The sequence below is a fragment of the Lepisosteus oculatus genome, chromosome 18, assembly GCF_040954835.1.
Source record: "Lepisosteus oculatus isolate fLepOcu1 chromosome 18, fLepOcu1.hap2, whole genome shotgun sequence".
NCBI classification, from domain to species: domain Eukaryota; kingdom Metazoa; phylum Chordata; class Actinopteri; order Semionotiformes; family Lepisosteidae; genus Lepisosteus; species Lepisosteus oculatus.
This window is the reverse complement of record NC_090713.1, coordinates 22,579,243-22,601,288: the sequence shown is the minus strand read 5'-3', so window position 1 is coordinate 22,601,288 and position 22,046 is coordinate 22,579,243. Positions and strand designations below refer to the sequence as shown.

The 22,046-nt window shown below is 62.1% G+C and overlaps 1 protein-coding gene across 2 annotated transcripts; it reads right to left on the bottom strand.

The window, feature by feature from the left end:
• Positions 1-1,032: 1,032 nt before the first annotated feature.
• LOC102686040 (phosphofurin acidic cluster sorting protein 1) lies at positions 1,033-20,432 on the bottom strand. 2 transcript variants are annotated; one of them, XM_069180440.1, is made up of 24 exons: positions 19,776-20,432; positions 15,490-15,577; positions 15,312-15,401; positions 14,171-14,296; positions 13,808-13,952; positions 13,593-13,687; positions 13,042-13,128; positions 11,161-11,220; positions 10,739-10,893; positions 9,463-9,556; positions 8,723-8,806; positions 8,482-8,606; positions 8,080-8,212; positions 7,700-7,804; positions 7,480-7,586; positions 7,153-7,307; positions 6,814-6,924; positions 5,171-5,273; positions 4,563-4,605; positions 4,434-4,476; positions 4,139-4,286; positions 3,673-3,908; positions 2,952-3,071; positions 1,033-2,456 (listed from the first exon to the last, which is right to left on the bottom strand). In XM_069180440.1, the coding sequence occupies exons 1-24, from the start codon at positions 19,964-19,966 to the stop codon at positions 2,338-2,340; spliced, it is 2,763 nt and encodes a 920-aa protein (XP_069036541.1). In that variant the 5' UTR covers positions 19,967-20,432; the 3' UTR covers positions 1,033-2,337. The 2 variants fall into 2 exon arrangements, with proteins under 2 accessions (XP_069036541.1, XP_069036542.1); XM_069180441.1 differs by having other exon boundaries at positions 13,593-13,684; positions 19,776-20,430.
• Positions 20,433-22,046: the final 1,614 nt, after the last annotated feature.

Genomic DNA, 22,046 nt, shown 5'->3' with positions numbered 1-22,046 from the left:
TCTGGCTCCAGCGGACAGGGGACGGAAAAGCTGGAAATGGAGAACGCAGCACCCCCCCTCGCTTCTCTGGACCCCCCCGCAGGCAGGCGGCGCCGGTCCGAGCCGGACTTTCGCTGCTGACGGTCCAGCGGTCTCGAACCCCGGCCACGCTGCCCCGCGGTGCCAGATCGGCCCAGCCCCACAGGCGGCTGGCCACTGCTGCTGCTGCTGGTCAGCCTGAACCAGGCTGTGGCTTCCAGCGCCCCCTGCAGGGGGAGGGGAGGGTCTTTCATGGCAACAGAAACCGGCATAGCGCCGACCCCAGTCCAACAGACTGTTGTCCTCGGCCGTCTGGGGCGACGGGAGGCACGCCCGCGCGGAGCAGCAGCAGCTGCAGGGCTTGTTGCCAGGGCTGCGCGGCGCGCGGCGGGTTCGAGAGACGCTGGGCCGCGGGGGCAGAAGGCAGCCCGGCCAGCCCGCCGCAGTGCTGCGCTCGATTAATCAGCCTGCCCAGCGGCACGCAGAGCGGCTGGCCGCCTGGAACTCCCGGCCCGGAGCTCACCGGAGCCGGAGCCGGAGCCTGCCCTGCCCCGGGGGGAACAAACACCGCAACTCGCAGTTCAAAACACAACCACAAAAGGCCCAAACACACTGGTGCTCGTCCAGGGAGACGCCTGCGACGTCTTTAGAACAAAATCAACCACTGGGCACAGGCCGCTGGGAGAGGAGAGCAAATCACGACACCTGACTGTGGGGGAAATCCCACTAAAACACCAATGGGAGACGCATGGGTGAGTCCGGAGCCCCGCTCGTCCCAGCCCCCCCTTCCTCTGCTCCAGGGACACCCCTCCGAGCCCCCCTCCCCTCCAGAACCGGGCTGGGCTCACTTGGCCGGCTCTTTTCCCAGGGAGACGGGTTCCAACGGGGCAAACCCATCCAGCAGGAACGAGGACGAGTCTGGGACACGAGGTGGGGGGTTGGGATTGTGATCATATAATCTACTACTACTGACGCTACAGGACTTCTGTCCACACCCACACGGCCAGACCCACGTCCAAATAGGAGTTTTAATAGTAAAGTGCACATCTGGTATAAAAACAACAAGAGGCTGATGGCTGTGTTTTCTAGGAGCGCCCTAGAGGCATGAAGGCAGTGAGGCCACACTCTCCCCCCACCACCAGAAATAAAAGAATGGAACAGTCCATTTCCCCTTCAGCACGGATGGGAAGGTCTAGTCCATCTCGCTCTGATGGGGGGGGGGGGGGGGAGGGTTTAAGACCGGAGTTCCTTTCCTTTGGGCGAACTGAACTGGACTCGCTCCTGGCTCGCCCCGACTCCCCCACACCCCCCTACCGGAGTCCAGTCCTGCGAGGAGAGGAGCCGAGCGGGGGATCCCGGGAAACAGGGGGGCCCCAGGCTGGAGTCAGCAAGGTTCGGTGTGGGCCCCCAGGACAGAAACTGCGCCCCGTCGCACGGCACGCCTCTCGCACCTGGGCAAGGCCCAGAGTGGTCCCCTACTGTGCCCAAGGGGCTTGCGGGCATCTCTGGGGGCTCCCCCTGCTGCCCGGCTCTTAACAAGCTCTGTCTTCGCCTCATGGGCAGAACTGGACCCATCGAACAGGTGCTGCTGCTTTTAACGAGACCACCAGCCACACTGACCCCTCCTGGCCCAGGACCGGACACACCCGCTGCAGACACACTGACCCCTCCTGGCCCAGGACCGGACACCCCCGCTGCAGACAGCACCCCTTCCAGGACTAGTACTGGTCACCCCTGGCTTAAAGAGCAATTCCCTGCCTCTGGAATCCCCCATCTTCCCAAAAGCCATTCTGATCTCCACCAGCGCCAGGAATGACCAATCACCCATCTTGTACGGACACAATCGCTCTCTCAGGAAGAGGACACGGCCTGGTTTTTATACGCTTAATGCTCTAATGAAAACACACCGCAAGGAAACTGGTGCATAACATGACACACATAAAAGCACATCTGCCCAAAGTTACTTCTGTACAGGACATGGTCAGCAAGTGTCCATTTTTGTGTGTGTGTGTGTACTCCATCTGTAACCCCATCCCTCCTCTGTACACTCTTCCAGCACCTCCCTGCGTTGCCCTGGAGACGGGCGTGAGCGAACAGCGACGTCATCGATCCAATCCACATGTGCTCCACAGCCGTTGCTATAGCGAAAGAAGAACGAAAATCCGAGCAGAAGTCTACGAGTGACGCGATTGGAGGAGAAGCCCACACCCCCGGCTCTGATTGGCTAGGGAGGGTTCCAGGAGCTCTGAGTGGCAGAGGGCCTGTTCCGGGAGCTGGCCAATGGCTGCGCAGGAGGGGTGGGCTTGGGGGGGGCGGGTCCTAGGACGCTGGCTTGCTGTAGCTGAAGAGTCCGACTGGGAAATACTTGACGTGGGTGGGCCACTGGGCCGCCAGCTGGAAAAACTTGACGTCGTTCCACTCCACCCCGTCGATGGACACTGCAGAGAGAGCACAGCAGGGACGGCCGGTCAGCCACTGGCGGGTTTAGACACCTGCCTCCAGGAGCCTGCTGGACCACAGGGACTCGAGCAGCCCTCTGTGGGAGCGCGGGTGAACCGCGCGTGTCCATGCGTGTCCGAGAGTGCCCTTGTTTGTCTACATGTGCGTGTGCCCGTGTCCAAGCATGCCAATCTGCGTCCGTGTGTGTGCATTGCAGTCTGAGTGCAGCCGTGTCTGTCTACATGTGCCTGTGTATAGCAGTGTGCGGTTGTGTGTGAGTAGCAGTGTGCGGTTGTTTGTGCGTAGCAGTGTGCAGCAGTGTGCGCCTGTGTGTGTGTGTAGCAGTGTGCGGTTGTGTGTGTGCGTGTGTAGCAGTGTGCGGTTGTGTGTGTGCGTGTGTGTAGCAGTGTGCGGTTGTGTGTGTGCGTGTGTGTAGCAGTGTGCGGTTGTGTGCGTGTGTGTAGCAGTGTGCGGTTGTGTGCGTGCGCCCTCACCTCGCAGGATGGTCTGCTGCTGCTTGGCGGAGCAGATGAGCCGGCTGATGCCCTCGATCACCTGGCTCTTGGAGTCCACCTCCTTCTCCTTCGGCTTCTTCCCCAGGAAGATGGTGGGCACTGCGGAGACAGGAGAGAGCAGCATGGTGAAAGCTCAGTCCAGCGCAGTAGAGCCCAGTGAGATCAGGGTAAAAGCACAGTCCAGCGCAGTAGAGCCCAGTGAGATCAGGGTAAAAGCACAGTCCAGCGCAGTAGAGCCCAGTGAGATCAGGGTAAAAGCACAGTCCGGTGCAGTAAAGCCCAGTGAGATCAGGGTAAAAGGACAGTACAGCGCAGTAGAGCCCAGTGAGATCAGGGTAAAAGGACAGTACAGCGCAGTAGAGCCCAGTGAGATCGGGGTAAAAGCACAGTACAGCGCAGTAGAGCCCAATGAGATCAGGGTAAAAGCAGAGTACAGCACAGTAGAGCCCAGTGAGATCGGGGTGAAAGCACAGTCCAGCGCAGTAGAACCCAGTCAAAGAGCAGAGCAACACGGTAAAAATCACAGGACACCGTGGTAAAAAACAGTGAGGGGTGGTACGTGCTTGGCAATCCCAAGGGAAAACCTACACAAACAGAGAACTGGCTCCGGTGAACTGGAACACAGGCAGGCAGGCCCTCCCGCTGGAACCCTCCCAGCGCCACGGCGGCGCCGCACCAGCAGGGGGCAGTGTGCACTCACCCTTCTTGTTCTTCTCCTTGGTGACCACGGTCATGGACATGGTGTTGAGGCCGGGCGGGCCCTCGCCGGCGGCCCCCGGCAGCCGGCTGACCTGCACGGAGCGGAAGGTGCTCTTCAGGGTGTTCTTCGAACCCGTGTCGCGGCGCTCGCCCTCCTTCTTCCTCTCCCCGCCCAGCGCCACCCAGTAGTCCACCTGCAGGCCGATGGCGTCCACGCCGTGGGGCATGCTGGGACTCCTGCGGCGGGAGAGAGGGCAGGCAGAGCTGAAGGCGAGAGCACTTCGCATGGCGGCAAACGCGAGACCATCAGCGCCAGTCTGCACTCGAGCAGCTGCCAAACCCTGGACTGGACCTCGCTGCTGTGCAACCGGAGGCTGACCGCCGCCGACCGTCTGCGACCCGCGACCTGGGAGCCAGTTCGACCGTTCGCCTGTACCGGGAGCCGGCGGCCGGCAAGCCCCACCCACCCCAGCACGGCCAATCCGCTGCTCATGGAGGGCGAGGGGGGCGGGGTCGCGGCGGCCTCCTTGACCAATCCGACGCCGGACCCGTGGGAAGGCGGCGACGTGGAGGGGACGGCCAAGCTCGTGGCCCCGCCCTCGTCTGCATCCGCACCTGAAAGAGGCGGGACAGGAAGTGAGGCGCGGGGTTGAGCCTCAACACCGATTCCACTCCACACACCCCTTCTCCTAAATCCTGTACGCCTGTGCTCCTCTTACTCTCCGCACCCCAAAGCGTACCCTGGTTTTACCGTAATCCTACCTGCGGACGCTGGACTGGGCTCGATCAACCCCACCTTCACCACCTGTCCAAAGACACAGAGAGGGGAGGCAGTGAGTGGGAGGACACAGGAGACGGGAGAGAGGGAGAGGACTGAGAGGGGACACTCACCCCAATGAAGGGGATGAACTTCTGATAGGAGTCTTCATCGTGCCTGGAGAGAGAGGGGGGATTAGAACAGTCTTTACAGTGGTCTTGAGAGAGAGGAGAGAGGGAGAGGGACAGAGAGAGAGAGAGGGAGAGGGAGGAGAGAGAGGAGAGAGAGAGAGAGAGAGGGAAGACAGGGAGAGGGACAGAGAGTGGAGGGGGAGAGGGAGGAGAGAGAGGAGAGAGAGGGAAGACAGGGAGAGGGATAGAGAGTGGAGGGGGAGAGGGACAGAGAGTGGAGGGGGAGAGAGAGGAGAGGGAAGACAGGGAGAGGGACAGAGAGTGGAGGGGGAGAGGGAGGAGAGAGAGAGAGAGAGGAGAGGGAAGACAGGGAGAGGGACAGAGAGTGGAGGGGGAGAGGGAGGAGAGGGAGGAGAGAGAGAGAGAGGGAAGACAGGGAGAGGGACAGAGAGTGGAGGGGGAGAGAGAGGAGAGAAAGGGAAGACAGGGAGAGGGACAGAGAGTGGAGGGGGAGAGAGAGGAGAGGGAAGACAGGGAGAGGGACAGAGAGTGGAGGGGGAGAGGGAGGAGAGAGAGAGAGAGGGAGTGGAGGGAGACGAGTGCAGACTCACAGTCTGTGCTTGCAGGTCAGCATGGCCTCAGCCACAGGCAGCTGGTGGGTGATGGCGGCTCCTGCGATGTACTGGGAGATCCTGCCGACCACATCGATGGGATCTGGGAGGAGACGGAGCGGGGGCGCTTCAGTCCATGACCCCCCCTCCCCACACACAAACCGAACTCCCCCAGACACACACTGACCTGCACCCACACACACACTGACACCCCAAGCAGACAACTCCAGTCCAGAAAAAAGGCGTCAACCAATCGCCTGATAATCCAGCCCACTGAGATCCCTGATCCATTCTGGTGATCCATCCACTGATCCCTAACCCAGCCCCCAATCCCTGATCCAGCCCCCTTATCCATCCTCCTGATCTCGAACCCAGCCTCCTGATCTCTAACCCAGCCCCCTGATCCATCCTGCTGATCTCTAACCCAGCCCCCGATCCCTGATCCAACCTCCTGATCTCTAACCCAGCCCCCGATCCCTGATCCATCCTGCTGATCTCTAACCCAGCCTCCCGATCCCTGATCCAGCCCCTGATCCATCCTGCTGATCTCTAACCCAGCCCCCAATCCCTGATCCAGCCTCCTGATCCATCCTGCTGATCTCTAACCCAGCCCCCGATCCCTGATCCAGCCCCTGATCCATCCTGCTGATCTCTAACCCAGCCCCCGATCCCTGATCCAGCCCCTGATCCATCCTGCTGATCTCTAACCCAGCCCCCGATCCCTGATCCAGCCCCTGATCCATCCTGCTGATCTCTAACCCAGCCCCCGATCCCTGATCCAGCCTGCTGATCTCTAACCCAGCCCCCGATCCCTGATCCAGCCCCTGATCCATCCTGCTGATCTCTAACCCAGCCCCCGATCCCTGATCCAGCCCCTGATCCATCCTGCTGATCTCTAACCCAGCCCCCGATCCCTGATCCAGCCCCTGATCCATCCTGCTGATCTCTAACCCAGCCCCCGATCCCTGATCCAGCCCCTGATCCATCCTGCTGATCTCTAACCCAGCCCCCGATCCCTGATCCAGCCCCTGATCCATCCTGCTGATCTCTAACCCAGCCTCCCGATCCCTGATCCAGCCCCTGATCCATCCTGCTGATCTCTAACCCAGCCCCCGATCCCTGATCCAGCCCCTGATCCATCCTGCTGATCTCTAACCCAGCCCCCGATCCCTGATCCAGCCCCTGATCCATCCTGCTGATCTCTAACCCAGCCCCCGATCCCTGATCCAGCCCCTGATCCATCCTGCTGATCTCTAACCCAGCCCCCGATCCCTGATCCAGCCCCTGATCCATCCTGCTGATCTCTAACCCAGCCCCCGATCCCTGATCCAGCCCCTGATCCATCCTGCTGATCTCTAACCCAGCCTCCCGATCCCTGATCCAGCCCCTGATCCATCCTGCTGATCTCTAACCCAGCCCCCGATCCCTGATCCATCCTGCTGATCTCTAACCCAGCCCCTGATCCATATTCCTGATCTCTAACCCAGCCTCCCGATCCCTGATCCAGCCCCCTGATCCATCCTGCTGATCTCTAACCCAGCCTCCCGATCCCTGATCCAGCCCCCTGATCCAGCCCCCTGATCTCTAACCCAGCCTCCCGATCCCTGATCCAGCCCCCTGACCCGGCCCGCCGAGGCGCTGACCCGTCTGCGGCGGCTCCGGGCGGCTGAACAGGTCCCTCCAGGCCGGGTCCAGGAAGGCGGCGCTGTAGCGGGCGTCCAGCCAGCCCAGGTGCTTGGCCACGGGGTGCGAGCCTGCGGACAGGGAGAGGGCAGGAATCACAGCCCGTCGCCAGAGGAACGAGCTCGAGCGCCGACGTCCCGCAGCTCACTCTTTCACGATATCCGGGGTGTCGAGTCTACCCGTTTCACCGCACCTTTCAGATCTCGTGGCTGCACACGACGTGTTACCTCCCCGAGGTTTCGGCCGGGCACCCCCGCGCCCCCCGCCCTGCGCCCTGCCCCTCCCGGCGGGCACCTTACCCAGGGGCACCACAAGGAACCTCATGTGGTTCAGCCAGTCCGACGTCTTGTTGGCCAGCTGGGTGACGAAGAACCTCAGGATGGAGCCCAGGTAGCTCTGCCCACCCACTGCTGCCACCTTGACTGGGCGTGGCATGGAGGAGTTACAGTTACAGCTGGGGAGAGAGGGGGGGGAGAGAGGGGGGGGGGGGGTTGGTTTATCTCCTCCTGTGCCCAGGGCTGAAGCAGGAGAAGATCCTGTGTCTGTGAGCGCGAGTGTGCGCCTGCGTTTGTGCAGCTCCTGAGCTCGGGTGTGGGTCCCGTGTCCGACAGACGGGGTGAACTCACAACTTCTGTATCCGGGTCAGCACTGCAGACAGCACGGCCTGGATCTCGGCACCAGAACACGTGCACACCACCGGCAGCTTCTGGGCGTGGAGCAGGTCCGCCACGAACTGCAGGGAGAGGAGAGGGGAGCCTTCACTCGCGCTGACCCCCTGACCCCTGACCCCTGACCCTCGCCGACCCCCCGACCCTGGCTGACCCCCCGACCCGCGCTGGTACTGACCTGGCCCTGCCAGTCCGTGATGTTGACCAGGATGAGGTTCTCGGGCAGCGCGGTGTCCGACACCAGGATCTGGTTCAGCTGATCGTACACCACCTTCCTGGGCACCTGTGGGTGACAACAGCCTTCTTCCAGTGGGCAGTACGGTCAGCCTGCACACCGGACTGCACACAGACCACAACAGGGTCTAACAGGACCGGACCAGCTGTCCTCCAGGTCTACCAGGACCGGACCTGAACCACCAGACCAGCTGTCCCCCTGGTCTGACAGGACCGGACCTGAACCGCCGGACCAGCTGTCCCCCTGGTCTGACAGGACTGGACCTGAACCACCAGACCAGCGGTCCCCCGGGTCTAACAAGACCGGACCTGTGGGGTCAGTACCTGCGTGGAGTGGCTCAGCTCAGGCGACCTCTCGCTGTCTGAGCTGTTGGTTCTCTCGCTCAGCGGCTTCGACTGCTGCCGGTCTCTAAACGGAGTGCTCCTCCTCTGCCGAGGGGTGTGGCCGCCGTCCAGCCTGCGTGGGGAGAGTGGTGGACACAGAGTGGGGGAACTGAGAGCCGGACGTACCGAGACTGTCCTGTCTGTGTGCTAACCTGGGAGAGGGCGTGCTCTGTGTCTATACTGTGTGTGCTAACCTGGGAGAGGGTGTGCTCTGTGTCTATACAGTGTGTGCTAACCTGGGAGAGGGCGTGCTCTGTGTCTATACTGTCTGTGCTCTGTGTCTATACTGTGTGTGCTAACCTGGGAGAGGGCGTGCTCTGTGTCTATACAGTGTGTGCTAACCTGGGAGAGGGCATGCTCTGGGTCTCTGTGCTCTTGCTTGTCTTCAGGGGCGTCCTGGGCTTCTCGGGGACTGACACAGTGATGGAAGGGGTCATCTCCCCAAACAGGTCCTGTTCGCTGAGCTCCTGCACCACACAGAGAGAGCAGAGAGAGAGAGATGGCTGTTCAGTTTCTCGGCATGTTTCCCCAGCATGTCACCAGCGTGTCACCAGCGTGTCACCAGCGTGTCAGTGTGTGTTACCAGCGTGTCAGTCTCTGACAGGGCCTCCTCCAGGGTCCTGCTTTGCGGCTGCTTCATCTTCTCCAAAGGGTTTGCCTCCCCCTGCTGGAGAGACAGAGGAATGACAGGGGCGAGGGTGGGGCTCACAGGCATCTCCAATCAGGGGGCGACCTCTCGGAGTCCCATGGGTGGCTCGGAGAGGAGAGTCCCAGCTCTCCGGAGCACAGGGCCTCCAGTGAGGGATAAGGATCACTCTCCCTGACGACAGTAATGGGCTCAGCTGAGACGTGAGCTGATTCCTTTAAGCTGTGAAGAGCTCAGGCTGTGGGCTGGAAGCCAGAAGGATGAGGCTCCCGAGAGGCACTGGAACAGAGCTGTGGCCTCCAGCCCTGTCCTGCAGTCTGCACCCCACTTCTGTAGAGCCCCAGTCCTGCAGCCTGCACCCCCCTTTCTGTAGAGCCCCAGTCCTACAGCACCCCCTTTCTGTAGAGCCCCAGTCCTACAGCACCCCCTTTCTGTAGAGCCCCAGTCCTGCAGGGCTTCTACGCATCTTCAGTCAGTGGCTAAAACTCACCTTCACCTGGACTAATTAATTTAATTATGTTAATTGGGTTCAATTAAGGAACAGCAAGTTGGGTCAGACAAGCCTGCAGCTCTGCAGATGTGAGTTCTAATCAAATCGTCCTCTAAATCTCCCAGTCCTGCTCTCCCAGTCCTCCCAGTCCTCTCCCCTCTGAGTCCTCCCACTTCCCAGGACTCACTGGGCTGAAGGTGTCTCGGCTCAGGCTGCCCTTGCTGTTCAGGCTGCCGATCTCCGTCTGGGAGCTGGACTGGGACATTCCCTCGAAGAAGGGCCTGGAGACGCACAGGACAGAGACATCACTCCCAGTGCACAGCAGTCTGATCTCCCCCAGAGCCCCTCCCCCAGTCTGTGTACTGGCCAGGCTCCTCCCCCAGAGCCCCTCCCCCTTCTGTGTACTGACCAGACTCCTCCCCCAGTCTGTGTACTGGCCAGACTCCTCCCCCAGTCTGTGTACTGGCCAAGCTCCTCCCCCAGTCTGTGTACTGGCCAAGCTCCTCCCCCAGAGCCCCTCCCCAGTCTGTGTACTGGCCAGACTCCTCCCCCAGTCTGTGTACTGGCCAGACTCCTCCCCCAGTCTGTGTACTGGCCAGACTCCTCCCCCAGAGCCCCTCCCCAGTCTGTGTACTGGCCAGACTCCACCTCCAGTTTGTGTACTGGCCAAGCTCCTCCCCCAGAGCCCCTCCCCAGTCTGTGTACTGGCCAGACTCCTCCCCCAGAGCCCCTCCCCCTTCTGTGTACTGACCAGGCTCCTCCCCCAGAGCCCCTCCCCAGTCTGTGTACTGGCCAGACTCCTCCCCCAGTCTGTGTACTGGCCAAGCTCCTCCCCCAGAGCCCCTCCCCAGTCTGTGTACTGGCCAGACTCCTCCTCCAGTCTGTGTACTGGCCAGACTCCTCCCCCAGTCTGTGTACTGGCCAGACTCCTCCCCCAGAGCCCCTCCCCAGTCTGTGTACTGGCCAGACTCCTCCCCCAGTCTGTGTACTGGCCAAGCTCCTCCCCCAGAGCCCCTCCCCAGTCTGTGTACTGGCCAGACTCCTCCCCCAGTCTGTGTACTGGCCAGACTCCTCCCCCAGAGCCCCTCCCCAGTCTGTGTACTGGCCAAGCTCCTCCCCCAGAGCCCCTCCCCAGTCTGTGTACTGGCCAAGCTCCTCCCCCAGTCTGTGTACTGGCCAAGCTCCTCCCCCAGAGCCCCTCCCCAGTCTGTGTACTGGCCAGACTCCTCCTCCAGTCTGTGTACAGGCCAAGCTCCTCCCCCAGAGCCCCTCCCCAGTCTGTGTACTGGCCAGACTCCTCCCCCAGTCTGTGTACTGGCCAAGCTCCTCTCCCAGAGCCCCTCCCCAGTCTGTGTACTGGCCAAGCCCCTCCCCCAGAGCCCCTCCCCAGTCTGTGTACTGGCCAGGCTCCTTCCCCAGACCCCAGCCCCACTCCTCCCTGGCAGGGGACCAGCTGCGCTGACCTGAGTTTGGGCTTGGGGGTGCTGAGGATGCTCTCCGTCTCCTCCATCTCCGGCCCGCTGTCGCTGGGGTTGTAGAGGCTGTCGTACAGCTCGTCCAGGTCCTCCTCCACCTCCTGGATCTGCTCCCGGGACACGTGCTCCAGGCCGAACCCCACCTGCCAACAGGCGGGCAGGAGGAGAGGGAGGAAGAGGAAGAGGAAGCATTAGTCCTGTCACGAATGAGAGAGACGGGGAGCACGCAGGACGGCGCCCCAGCTCCGAGAGAGGGAGCACGCAGGACGGCGCCCCAGCTCCGAGAGAGGGAGCACGCAGGACGGCGCCCCAGCTCCGAGAGAGGGAGCACGCAGGACGGCGCCCCAGCTCCGAGACAGAGGACAGCAGACGGTTTTACCTGCTGCAGAGATTGAGATGGGAAACGTTACCTCATCGGAAACTTTAAACCTTTTCAGCAAAGCCACAAACTTCTGCTTTATGTTGGGTTGCTGAGGAAAAACAGACAGAAAAGAACGTCACCGGTTCAGACAATAACACCCGGGCCAAATAGAGGAAGTTTCAATTTCACTGCAACTGAGGGGCAGAGAAGCATAGTGGAGCTCATCACCACACAGAGCAGTACAGAACACCATAGCACAGTTCAGCACAGTACAGAGCTATAGTGCTTGTGACCATAACTACACTACAAAGGTCTATAGGCCAGTACAGAGCAGTATAGCACAGCACAGAGCACTATAGCCCAGTACAGTTCAGTACAGAACATCATAGCACAATACAGAACAGTACAGAGCCATACAGTAGTGCTTGTGACTATACAGTACAGTACAGAGCACTATAGTACAGCACAGCACAGTACAGTACAGAACACACAGCACAGTATAGCCCAGCACTGTAGCACAGAGCAGCGTCACTCATCAAGTCCCACCAGAGCCAGACACACAGCCCTGCAGCAGCTGTGGGGCAGGCGGAGTGACCAGTCACCCCTAACTGTGACCTGAACCTCACGCACCCCGCTCTCAAACTGCACACTCTCCCTCTCTGAAAGAGCCCTCAGAGCCCCTCGGGGTTAACGCCGCCCCCTGCAGGCCCACGCCGCCCCTGCGGCCCGCGGCCGTGAGGCAGCGGAGGAGAGAGAGAGGCCAGCTGCCAGGATGGAGAGATTCCAAGAGCCCTTCACAAGCGGCAATTACATCAGCGCAGGTGTCGGAGCACTTGATTACTCTCCCCCCCCGGCCCCCACGGGCCCCCCGCCTGTGCGCCGCGTCCTGCCAAGCCCTGCCCCTGCAAACACTGGCGCCAATCGTGCGCTTGGCGGCCTGCATCCTGTCCTGGGGTCACTCCTGCCTGACGTGGGGTCACTCTCCTGTCCGCCCCCCACCCGGGGTCACTCCTGCCTGACGTGGGGTCACACTCCTGTCCGTGAGTGACGTGGGGTCACTCCTGCCTGACGTGGGGTCACGCTCCTGTCCGACCCGGCCTGGGGTCACTCCTGCCTGACGTGGGGTCACATTCCTGTCTGCCCCCGGCCTGGGGTCACTCCTGCCTGACGTGGGGTCACACTCCTGTCTGCCCCCCACCCGGGGTCACTCCTGCCTGACGTGGGGTCACGCTCCTGTCCGACCCGGCCTGGGGTCACTCCTGCCTGACGTGGGGTCACATTCCTGTCTGACCCAGCCTGGGGTCACTCTCCTGTCCGACCCGGCCTGGGGTCACTCCTGCCTGACGTGGGGTCACGCTCCTGTCGGCCCCTGGCCTGGGGTCACTCCTGCCTGATGTGGGGTCACACTCCTGTCCGCCCCCGGCCTGGGGTCACTCCTGCCTGATGTGGGGTCACACTCCTGTCTGACCCGGCCTGGGGTCACTCCTGCCTGATGTGGGGTCACACTCCTGTCTGCCCCCGGCCTGGGGTCACTCCTGCCTGACGTGGGGTCACGCTCCTGTCTGACCCGGCCTGGGGTCACTCCTGCCTGACGTGGGGTCACACTCCTGTCCGCCCCCGGCCTGGGGTCACTCCTGCCTGACGTGGGGTCACGCTCCTGTCTGACCCGGCCTGGGGTCACTCCTGCCTGACGTGGGGTCACGCTCCTGTCGGCCCCCGGCCTGGGGTCACTCCTGCCTGATGTGGGGTCACACTCCTGTCCGCCCCCGGCCTGGGGTCACTCCTGCCTGATGTGGGGTCACACTCCTGTCCGACCCGGCCTGGGGTCACTCCTGCCTGACGTGGGGTCACTCTCCCGGTGCCCTCGGCAGGCGCAGTGCCGGGCTCGGCCACTGGGGCGGCGCTGCTGTGGACAGGCGGCGAGACTCACGTTGACCCGCGTGATGGACGCCGTGGAGGTCAGCTTGCGGCGAGACTTCTTCATCTTCCCCACCTCGTAATCTTCGTCAAACAGATACTGAAAGAGCAGGGGGGGGCAGAGTCCATCAGGCTGCTGCCCCTCCTGTGCCACTCCCACCCTGTCCCAGCCTGGACGCAAACTTTAACCTTTAACCCTTCAACCCCCCACCCCCAGGTACAGGGTCATCGCCGCCCTACTGTTGGGACCCACACCCCCTGTGCCCCAGACTGCCTCCTGTACCCCCAAACCATCCCCTTGCCCTAAACAAGTCTCCTGTGTTTCTATACTGACAGTGCTTTCTGTACCCCAATACTACACCCCGCTTGCTGTACCCCAATACTGTCTCATCATCTATTACAGCCTCACCTGGCCAGACACGGGGTCCCCTCTACCCTGCTGTTGGGACCCACACCCAAACCCCTTTCTGCTCCCGCGCCCCAGACTGTCTCCTGCCGCTGCCCTCTGCCCAGATATGGGCTCCTGTGAGCTGCACCCCGATACCGCCCCCCGCGGAGCCCCACCTGGCCGTGCGCGGGGTCGTCGCTGCCCTCCTGCTCGGAGGAGAAGCTCTCCTCTTCGTCTTCCGAGTAGTTGTCGATGTCCGGAGAGCGGTCTGCTGGCGGGGGGGAGAGAGGGAGGGAGGACAGGGTGAGGCTCTGACCCCAGCCGGCAGCGGGAGGCTGCACTCCCTGGGCCAGCCACAGGGGCGGCGCCGCGGCGCAGCAGGGCGACTCACCGGACAGCTTGGCCTTGGGCCCCTCGTGGTCGATGGGCTGGCTGGACAGGGAGTAGATGCGGATCTCGGCCACCGGCACGGCCGCGTCCTTCACGTTGCTGTGGAGACCCAGCACCTGCGCCCCCTCGCTGGGGTGCTGCATCACCTGGGCAGGACACGGAAAGAGACCCGGCTGAAGCAGGCTGAAGCGGGCCGGACCGGGCCGGACCAGGACGTTCAAGGGCTCATGGGATGAGCTTGTAGCTTAGTAGGGGATACTGACCCTACGAGGGAGACACACGCACAAGGGGGGCGCCCACGCGCACATGCACACAGGGGGCGCACACGCACACAGGAGACACCCTGCCCAGGACCCCCACTGACCTCCGCCATGTTGATGAGCCCCAGGGCCAGCGTCTTGTAGCCCAGGATGGTGCGGTTCTTGTACCTCTTGCGGCGCTGCAGCATGATCTGCAGCTTGTTGGCGTCTCTCTTCAGGAAGTGGGGGTACTGCAAGGCATGCAGGGAAGACACGTCTCTCGTCACCGGGGTCAGAGGGCAGATTTAACCCTTCCCACGCCGGCTCAGCTCTCATGAAGCAGCCCTGCAGGACTGGGGCTCTACAAAAAGGGGGGTGCAGGCTGCAGGACTGGGGCTCTACAGAAAGGGGGGTGCAGGCTGCGGGACTGGGGCTCTACAGAAAGGGGGGTGCAGGCTGCGGGACTGGGGCTCTACAGAAAGGGGGGTGCAAGCTGCGGGACTGGGGCTCTACAGAAAGGGGGGTGCAAGCTGCGGGACTGGGGCTCTACAGAAGGGGGGTGCAGGCTGCAGGACTGGGGCTCTACAGAAGCGGGGTGCAGGCTGCAGGACAGGGCTGGAGGCCACAGCTCTGTTCCAGTGCCTCTCGGGAGCCTCATCCTTCTGGCTTCCAGCCCACAGCCTGAGCTCTTCACAGCTTAAAGGAATCAGCTCACGTCTCAGCTGAGCCCATTACTGTCGTCAGGGAGAGTGATCCTTATCCCTCACTGGAGGCCCTGTGCTCCGGAGAGCTGGGGCTCTCCTCTCCGAGCCACCCATGGACTCGGGGTCTGGCCAGGGGCTGCTTAACTGGACGAGGAGCACACATTTTACACCATGGTAAAGCCCTGGGTAAAAGCACAGTACAGTGCAGCAGAGCCCAGTGAGATCAGGGTAAAAGCACAGTACAGTGCAGCAGAGCCCAGTGAGATCAGGGTAAAAGCACAGTACAGTGCAGCAGAGCCCAGTGAGATCAGGGTAAAAGCACAGTACAGTGCAGCAGAGCCCAGTGAGATCGGGGTAAAAGCACAGTACAGTGCAGCTGAGCCCAGTGAGATCGGGGTAAAAGCACAGTCCAACGCAGTAGAGCCCAGTGAGATCAGGGTAAAAGCACAGTCCAACGCAGTAGAGCCCAGTGAGATCAGGGTAAAAGCACAGTCCAGCGCAGTAAATGCAGGGCCTGCAGATGCTGTCATGTCCTGCTGGCCAGGTGCTCGGTCCAGCTCACCTGCAGGGAGAAGGAGAGCTGCAGGTCTGTCTCGGTCAGCCCGGCCGCAGACAGCAGGATCTCATTGGAGCGAAGGATGCGCTTCGAACCCTGGGACAGAGACACAGGGGCGAGTGAGAGAGGGAGAGAGAGGAGCAGGGATGAAGAGGAGACTCCAGCGCCGGCCCGGAGGAGATACCTGCAGCTTGACGGCGATGACCACAGAGGTCAGGTCCTTGTCCAGCTCCTTCAACATCACCAGCTTCTTCAGGGTCAGGTTGAAGAGCCTGGGGCAGACAGGGGAGAGACCGACAGGCACTCATCAGGACGGCTGTCCCACACCGACCTGAACACAGGAGACCACAGGACCCTCGGAGTCACCCACAGCGTCAACCCCACCGACGTCTTCCCGGGCCAGAGGACGCAGGTGGACACTGCAGGTGAACCGGGTGCGAACCACAGAGCCTCGGGCCTCTCCCCGAAACCGGCTGCGTTTCTCAGCCCAGCCTGTCGAACGACATTCCGGTCTCGAGGCGCTGCAGCCCTCGGGCCCGTGCACACAATCCGGGAAGCCGAACGTCCGCAAGACCCACGCGCCGGAAAAACCCAGGACCGAGCAGACAACCAGGGCTGTGGATCTCGGCTGCTGCCTCTCCCCCCCCCCCACCACCTCCCACGATCTCGTCAGCCTCTGGCAGAGCCCCCCGCCCCCCACCCCAGAGCCCAGCAGGCAGCCTCCTCCGCACGGCGTGAGTCAGTGTGACAGAGACACGGAGAGCACACCACAGGCCTGTCTGCAGGGGGGAATATCACCCCACCGCTGGCAGGGGGACTGCAGGAGCTCCCACTGCACAGCGGTCTGATCCACTCCGGGTTTCTTCCCCACCGACAGCAATTAACAGCATGGTAAAACCCGGAGCGGATCAGACTGCTGTGCACTGGGAGTCTGACAGCACTGTCACACCTGGAGCGGATCAGACTGCTGCGCACTGGGAGTCTGACAGCACTGTCACACCTGGAGCGGATCAGACTGCTGCACACTGGGAGTCTGACAGCACTGTCACACCTGGAGCGGATCAGACTGCTGCGCACTGGGAGTCTGACTGACAGCACTGTCACACCTGGAGTGGATCAGACTGCTGCACACTGGGAGTCTGACAGCACTGTCACACCTGGAGCGGATCAGACTGCTGCGCACTGGGAGTCTGACTGACAGCACTGTCACACCTGGAGTGGATCAGACTGCTGCGCACTGGGAGTCTGACAGCACTGTCACACCTGGAGCGGATCAGACTGCTGCGCACTGGGAGTCTGACAGCACTGTCACACCTGGAGCGGATCAGACTGCTGCGCACTGGGAGTCTGACAGCACTGTCACACCTGGAGCGGATCAGACTGCTGCGCACTGGGAGTCTGACTGACAGCACTGTCACACCTGGAGCGGATCAGACTGCTGCGCACTGGGAGTCTGACAGCACTGTCACACCTGGAGCGGATCAGACTGCTGCGCACTGGGAGTCTGACTGACAGCACTGTCACACCTGGAGCGGATCAGACTGCTGCGCACTGGGAGTCTGACTGACAGCACTGTCCCACCTGGAGCGGATCAGACTGCTGCACACTGGGAGTCTGACAGCACTGTCACACCTGGAGCGGATCAGACTGCTGCGCACTGGGAGTCTGACTGACAGCACTGTCGCACCTGGAGCGGATCAGACTGCTGCACACTGGGAGTCTGACTGCACTGTCACACCTGGAGCGGATCAGACTGCTGCGCACCTGGAGTCTGACTGACAGCACTGTCACACCTGGAGCGGATCAGACTGCTGCGCACTGGGAGTCTGACAGCACTGTCACACCTGGAGTGGATCAGACTGCTGTCCATTCAGAGCCCAGCTGGTTTCCCTCTGCCTGTTCAAGCATCTTTTTCCAGATGTCCTTTCAACACCTGATGAAACGTCCCCTCACCTCCCTGCCTGTTCTCCCTCTGGATTTGGAAAAATGAGACAAGAACAGGCTTCTGCCCCGGCCCCAGAATCCAGGTCAGGCTGACATTCAGGATGTAATGGCGATCTGACGCAGGAAAAAAAAAAAGAGGTAGGCTACCTTTCCAGCAACAACGACATCGCCCAGATCGAGCCCCCACCAGACCCCCAGTGACAATTTTCACAAGCCGTCCCCCGCCCCCATCCACAGGGGTGCTTAAAGGGTTAGGATAATGGAAAATCAGACGGATCCCAGCTGGTTTCTCTCCTGTTCCTTCACCACACCATCTGTCCTCCTGCCAGACTCAGGACTCCAGTGGCGAAAGTGACATCACATAGTGGACCAAAGAGTGAACTACTAGCCCAGTGTGCAGCAGTCTGATCCGCTCCAGGTGTGACAGTGCTGTCAGACTCCCAGTGCGCAGCAGTCTGATCCGCTCCAGGTGTGACAGTGCTGTCAGTCAGACTCCCAGTGCGCAGCAGTCTGATCCGCTCCAGGTGTGACAGTGCTGTCAGTCAGACTCCCAGTGCGCAGCAGTCTGATCCGCTCCAGGTGTGACAGTGCTGTCAGACTCCCAGTGTGCAGCAGTCTGATCCGCTCCAGGTGTGACAGTGCTGTCAGTCAGACTCCCAGTGCGCAGCAGTCTGATCCGCTCCAGGTGTGACAGTGCTGTCAGTTGCTTTAACTACAGGAGACTCTTCTACAGAAACTCCACCAGGAACTGGAAATTCTAATCTTTCTGTTGTACAGTAGGTCAGTCTGCATTGACTGATACAGTTATAAAAGTCCAGTGAGATCAGGGTAAAAGCACAGTACAGTGCAGTAGAGCCCAGTGAGATCAGGGTAAAAGCACAGTACAGCGCAGTAGAGCCCAGCGAGATCAGCGTAAAAGCACAGTACAGCACAGTGAGATCAGGGTAAACGCACAGTACAGCACAGTAGAGCCCAGTGAGATCGGGGTAAAAGCACAGTCCAGCGCAGTGAGATCAGGGTAAAAGCACAGTCCAGCGCAGTGAGACTCCAGTTACCTCGTGGAGAGGCACAGTACGACGTGCCGAAAGCAGAAATGATTCTTTTTCCACCTTTAAACAGTCCCGAGACTCAGGGGTCTAATTTCAGCCCTGTCCTTGTCTCAGTCCTTGGGAAATCTGCGCCTGTGTGCGTGTGTGTGTCAGTGTGTGTGTGTGTGGGTGTTACAGATGGGCACTGCCGGGGGCTCAGGAGCCAGCCTGTTTGTCTTGGCACCTGGCCTCTCCACCCTGGCACAGGAAGTGTTTCCTGATGCCCTCTGCGGGACAGCGCCCAGCGCCCCGTCCGAGCTCAGCGACAGCTTCAAGGGGAAGAGTCAGGCGGAGCCGGGAAACACGGGACATCGCTCCGCAGGAGGGAGGGAGGGACATCTGCCATTCGGAATTCCTCAGCGCCACGCCGACGCGAGACAGAACCCACGCCAATGCGAGCGCGCGAGATCGCCCCACCTCTGCCCCTCTGCTCGGACCCTGTTCCCGAGCCCAGCGCAGCAGACTGGACAGGGAGCCCGGAAGAGAGCAGGGCTGGGCGGCTTGTTCCACTCTCCCACCACCCTGTGTGTAAAGAAGCGCCCCCCTGCTCTGGGCCCCCGGCTGTGTGGAACTCGAGCTGCACCGCGGCGGGACACGGGCTCCGCGGCCCAGAACCTCCCTCTGGCGGACCAGGAGACCCGGCAGTCGGAGGGGACGGAACCGGCGATCCACGTCCCGAACGGATCCATCGGAAAGCCCCCCCCCCGTGACCGCGGCCCCGATCCGGACTGGGCGGACTGACGCCAGCGCAGACCCGGGTCCGCCGGTCCGCTCGGTACCGGCACCGGCACCGCATCCTGCGCACGCAGCCCGAGTGGGAGGCACGTCTCGCTGCGCGGTCGTCCTGCCGTGTTTATTTCTTGCGGGGGGGGGGGTCGACCTTTCTCTGTGGATAAATAGTCCACAGAGGTAACCTTGTTGTGAAAGGCGCTATATAGAAAATAAATTGAATTGAACTGAATAAATCATCGATAAACCGGCAGGTCTTCGCACCAAGGGCGAGGAGAGAGGAGGAGGGGCGCTGGGGGGGAGAGCCCCACTTACATCAAGGGAGCGAGAGAAACGGGGAGAGATTTGAGGCGCCTGTCACGCACCCCGAAAGAGCTCGCCCTCACACACCCCCCCATCACCACCACCACCGTCCCGGTACAAATTGAAAGCGCTTCGCATGTTTAGCGCTTCGCAGAAATGCAGAAAAAAAAATAAAGAAACGCTCGATGATCAGCCGCCTGTACGGACACGCCACCGCCGGAGGAAGAATTTGAGAGCGGCCCGCATTCCTCAGGACCGGAGGGGCGGGGAACCCCCGGGACCCCCAGTCCGGGGCACGCACCCGTCCCGGCCGGGCCGCCCGTCTTTAAGGGGCGGGGCTGACGACCGATCGCCCGTCCGGTCCGGCCGGGAAGCAGCAGAGAGAGCGCGGGTCGGCGGCGCCTACCTGGGCACGCAGCTGGGCAGCGACCGGTCCACCTCCCAGGTGGCGTACAGGTTCATCTGCACCGGGCGGGCGGAGGCGATGGTCACCGGCTTCGGGGGCTGGAGGTGGGGGGACGGAGCCCCGCCAGCCCGGGGGAGCCCTCCTCCTCCTCCTCCGCCGCCGCTGCCGCCTCCTCCTCCTCGCTCGGACATGCTCGGGGACGGGGTGTGCGCAGGAGGCCGGGGAGCGGCTGCCCTGCGGGTGATGGCGTGCGGGGTGGCGGTTTCTCCTGTCTGTCCGGCGGAGCAGGGAGCCCCAGTCGCCGTCTGCTTGTTTTGAACGCGCGAGGCGCCTCCTTCCTATTTTCTGTGCGCGCTTCCTTCCTGCCGAATCTCGGCTCCTCCTCCTCCTCCAGCTCTGACGCGGGCGGCTGTTTTCCGCGGATGCGGGCTCCTCCCGGGGTCCCGAGCCGAGCCGAGCCGAGCCGGTTCAGACAGAGGGCACGGCGCTGCCTCGCTCGGCCAGCCTGCTCCCGGCACTGCCAGCGAGCGAGCGGGAGAGAGAGGAGGAGGAGGAGGAGGAGGGGGGCGGTGAAGGCGCAGACAGACCCTCAAGATGACGCACCTCGCAATCAATACCTCACAGCGTCTGTGTGTGTGTGGGGGGGGCTGCTGATAATACTCCCTCTTCCCTGTCCAGCGTGAGGTTCCAGCGTGTGGACCTGCAGACACGCCCACACGTGTGCATTCCTTAACAAAACCCGCCCCTCCCCCCAGCCAGGTGTCTGCTCCCCTGTGGACTCGGGTCCGAGGGCTCTGCGGCCAGGCGAACACGCTGGTGTGGTTCTGCCAGCCCCCCTCTTTCAGCTGGTATCGGCCAACCCACAGTGCTCTGGGGTCCCCGGGGCTGAAAGGCGCTATACGGCGCCGTCATGGCGTCTTGGTAAGGAAGCACAGAGAGTCCGCGGGTCGGGTGGAGGGAGGGCCCGCTCCCCTCCTGGGGTGGAGGGAGGGTGGCGCCTGCGGCGGGGAGATAGGGGGGCCGGCGGGGGCCCGGGGTTTCTGTCCCCAGAGATAAGAGGCTCTGCTGGCGTCACCGGCCCCCCCAGTTCACACAGCCTGCCGCAGGCACACGGTCACACACAGGAGACCCCCGGTGTACAGAGACTGGGGCTCCGCAGGAGCAGGGCCGAGTGAAGAGACTGGGGCTCCGCAGGAGCAGGGTCGGGGACCCCCGGTGTACAGAGACTGGGGCTCTGCAGGAGCAGGGCCGGGGACCCCCGGTGTACAGAGACTGGGGCTCTGCAGGAGCAGGGCTGGGGACCCCCAGTGTACAGAGACTGGGGCTCTGCAGGAGCAGGGCCGGGGACCCCCGGTGTACAGAGACTGGGGCTCCCCAGGAGCAGGGCCGAGTGAAGAGACTGGGGCTCCCCAGGAGCAGGGTCGGGGACCCCCGGTGTACAGAGACTGGGGCTCTGCAGGAGCAGGGCCGGGGACCCCCGGTGTACAGAGACTGGGGCTCTGCAGGAGCAGGGCTGGGGACCCCCAGTGTACAGAGACTGGGGCTCTGCAGGAGCAGGGCCGGGGACCCCCGGTGTACAGAGACTGGGGCTCCGCAGGAGCAGGGCCGAGTGAAGAGACTGGGGCTCCCCAGGAGCAGGGTCGGGGACCCCCGGTGTACAGAGACTGGGGCTCTGCAGGAGCAGGGCCGAGTGAAGAGACTGGGGCTCCCCAGGAGCAGGGCCGGGGACCCCCAGTGTACAGAGACCGGGGCTCCGCAGGAGCAGGGCCGGGGACCCCCAGTGTACAGAGACCGGGGCTCCGCAGGAGCAGGGCCGGGGACCCCCGGTGTACAGAGACTGGGGGTCTCCTGAGGACGCCCAGTTTAGGGGATATAATCTGTCTTCCAGGGTCTCTCTCTACATGTCTAGATATTTTTTCAGAATAGCAGAAACAAGAATGGGTCCAGAATTCTTGGAGAAACGCTAATTAGTTCACAGGTGAGAAACAGGACCACCTTTCAGGCCCTTGCAGGCTGGTCGTCGTGCCTCTCTTCGATGAAGGATTTATCACCCTGCGGACAGCGCTTCCTGCTCCACACGCCTGTTTACAAACGGTCTTAGCCTCGCGCGCGACAGGAGTGACGTCCCCCGCCTGAGCGAGGGGTCACGCCGAGGGTCGAGACGAGCGGGGGAGGGTGACGTCACTAGCCCGCGCCGCCCCCCCTCGTGTGATGATGCCCGTTATCGTAATACGATTTCTGCGGCTTTGTGACGGATTTCACCTGCAGCAA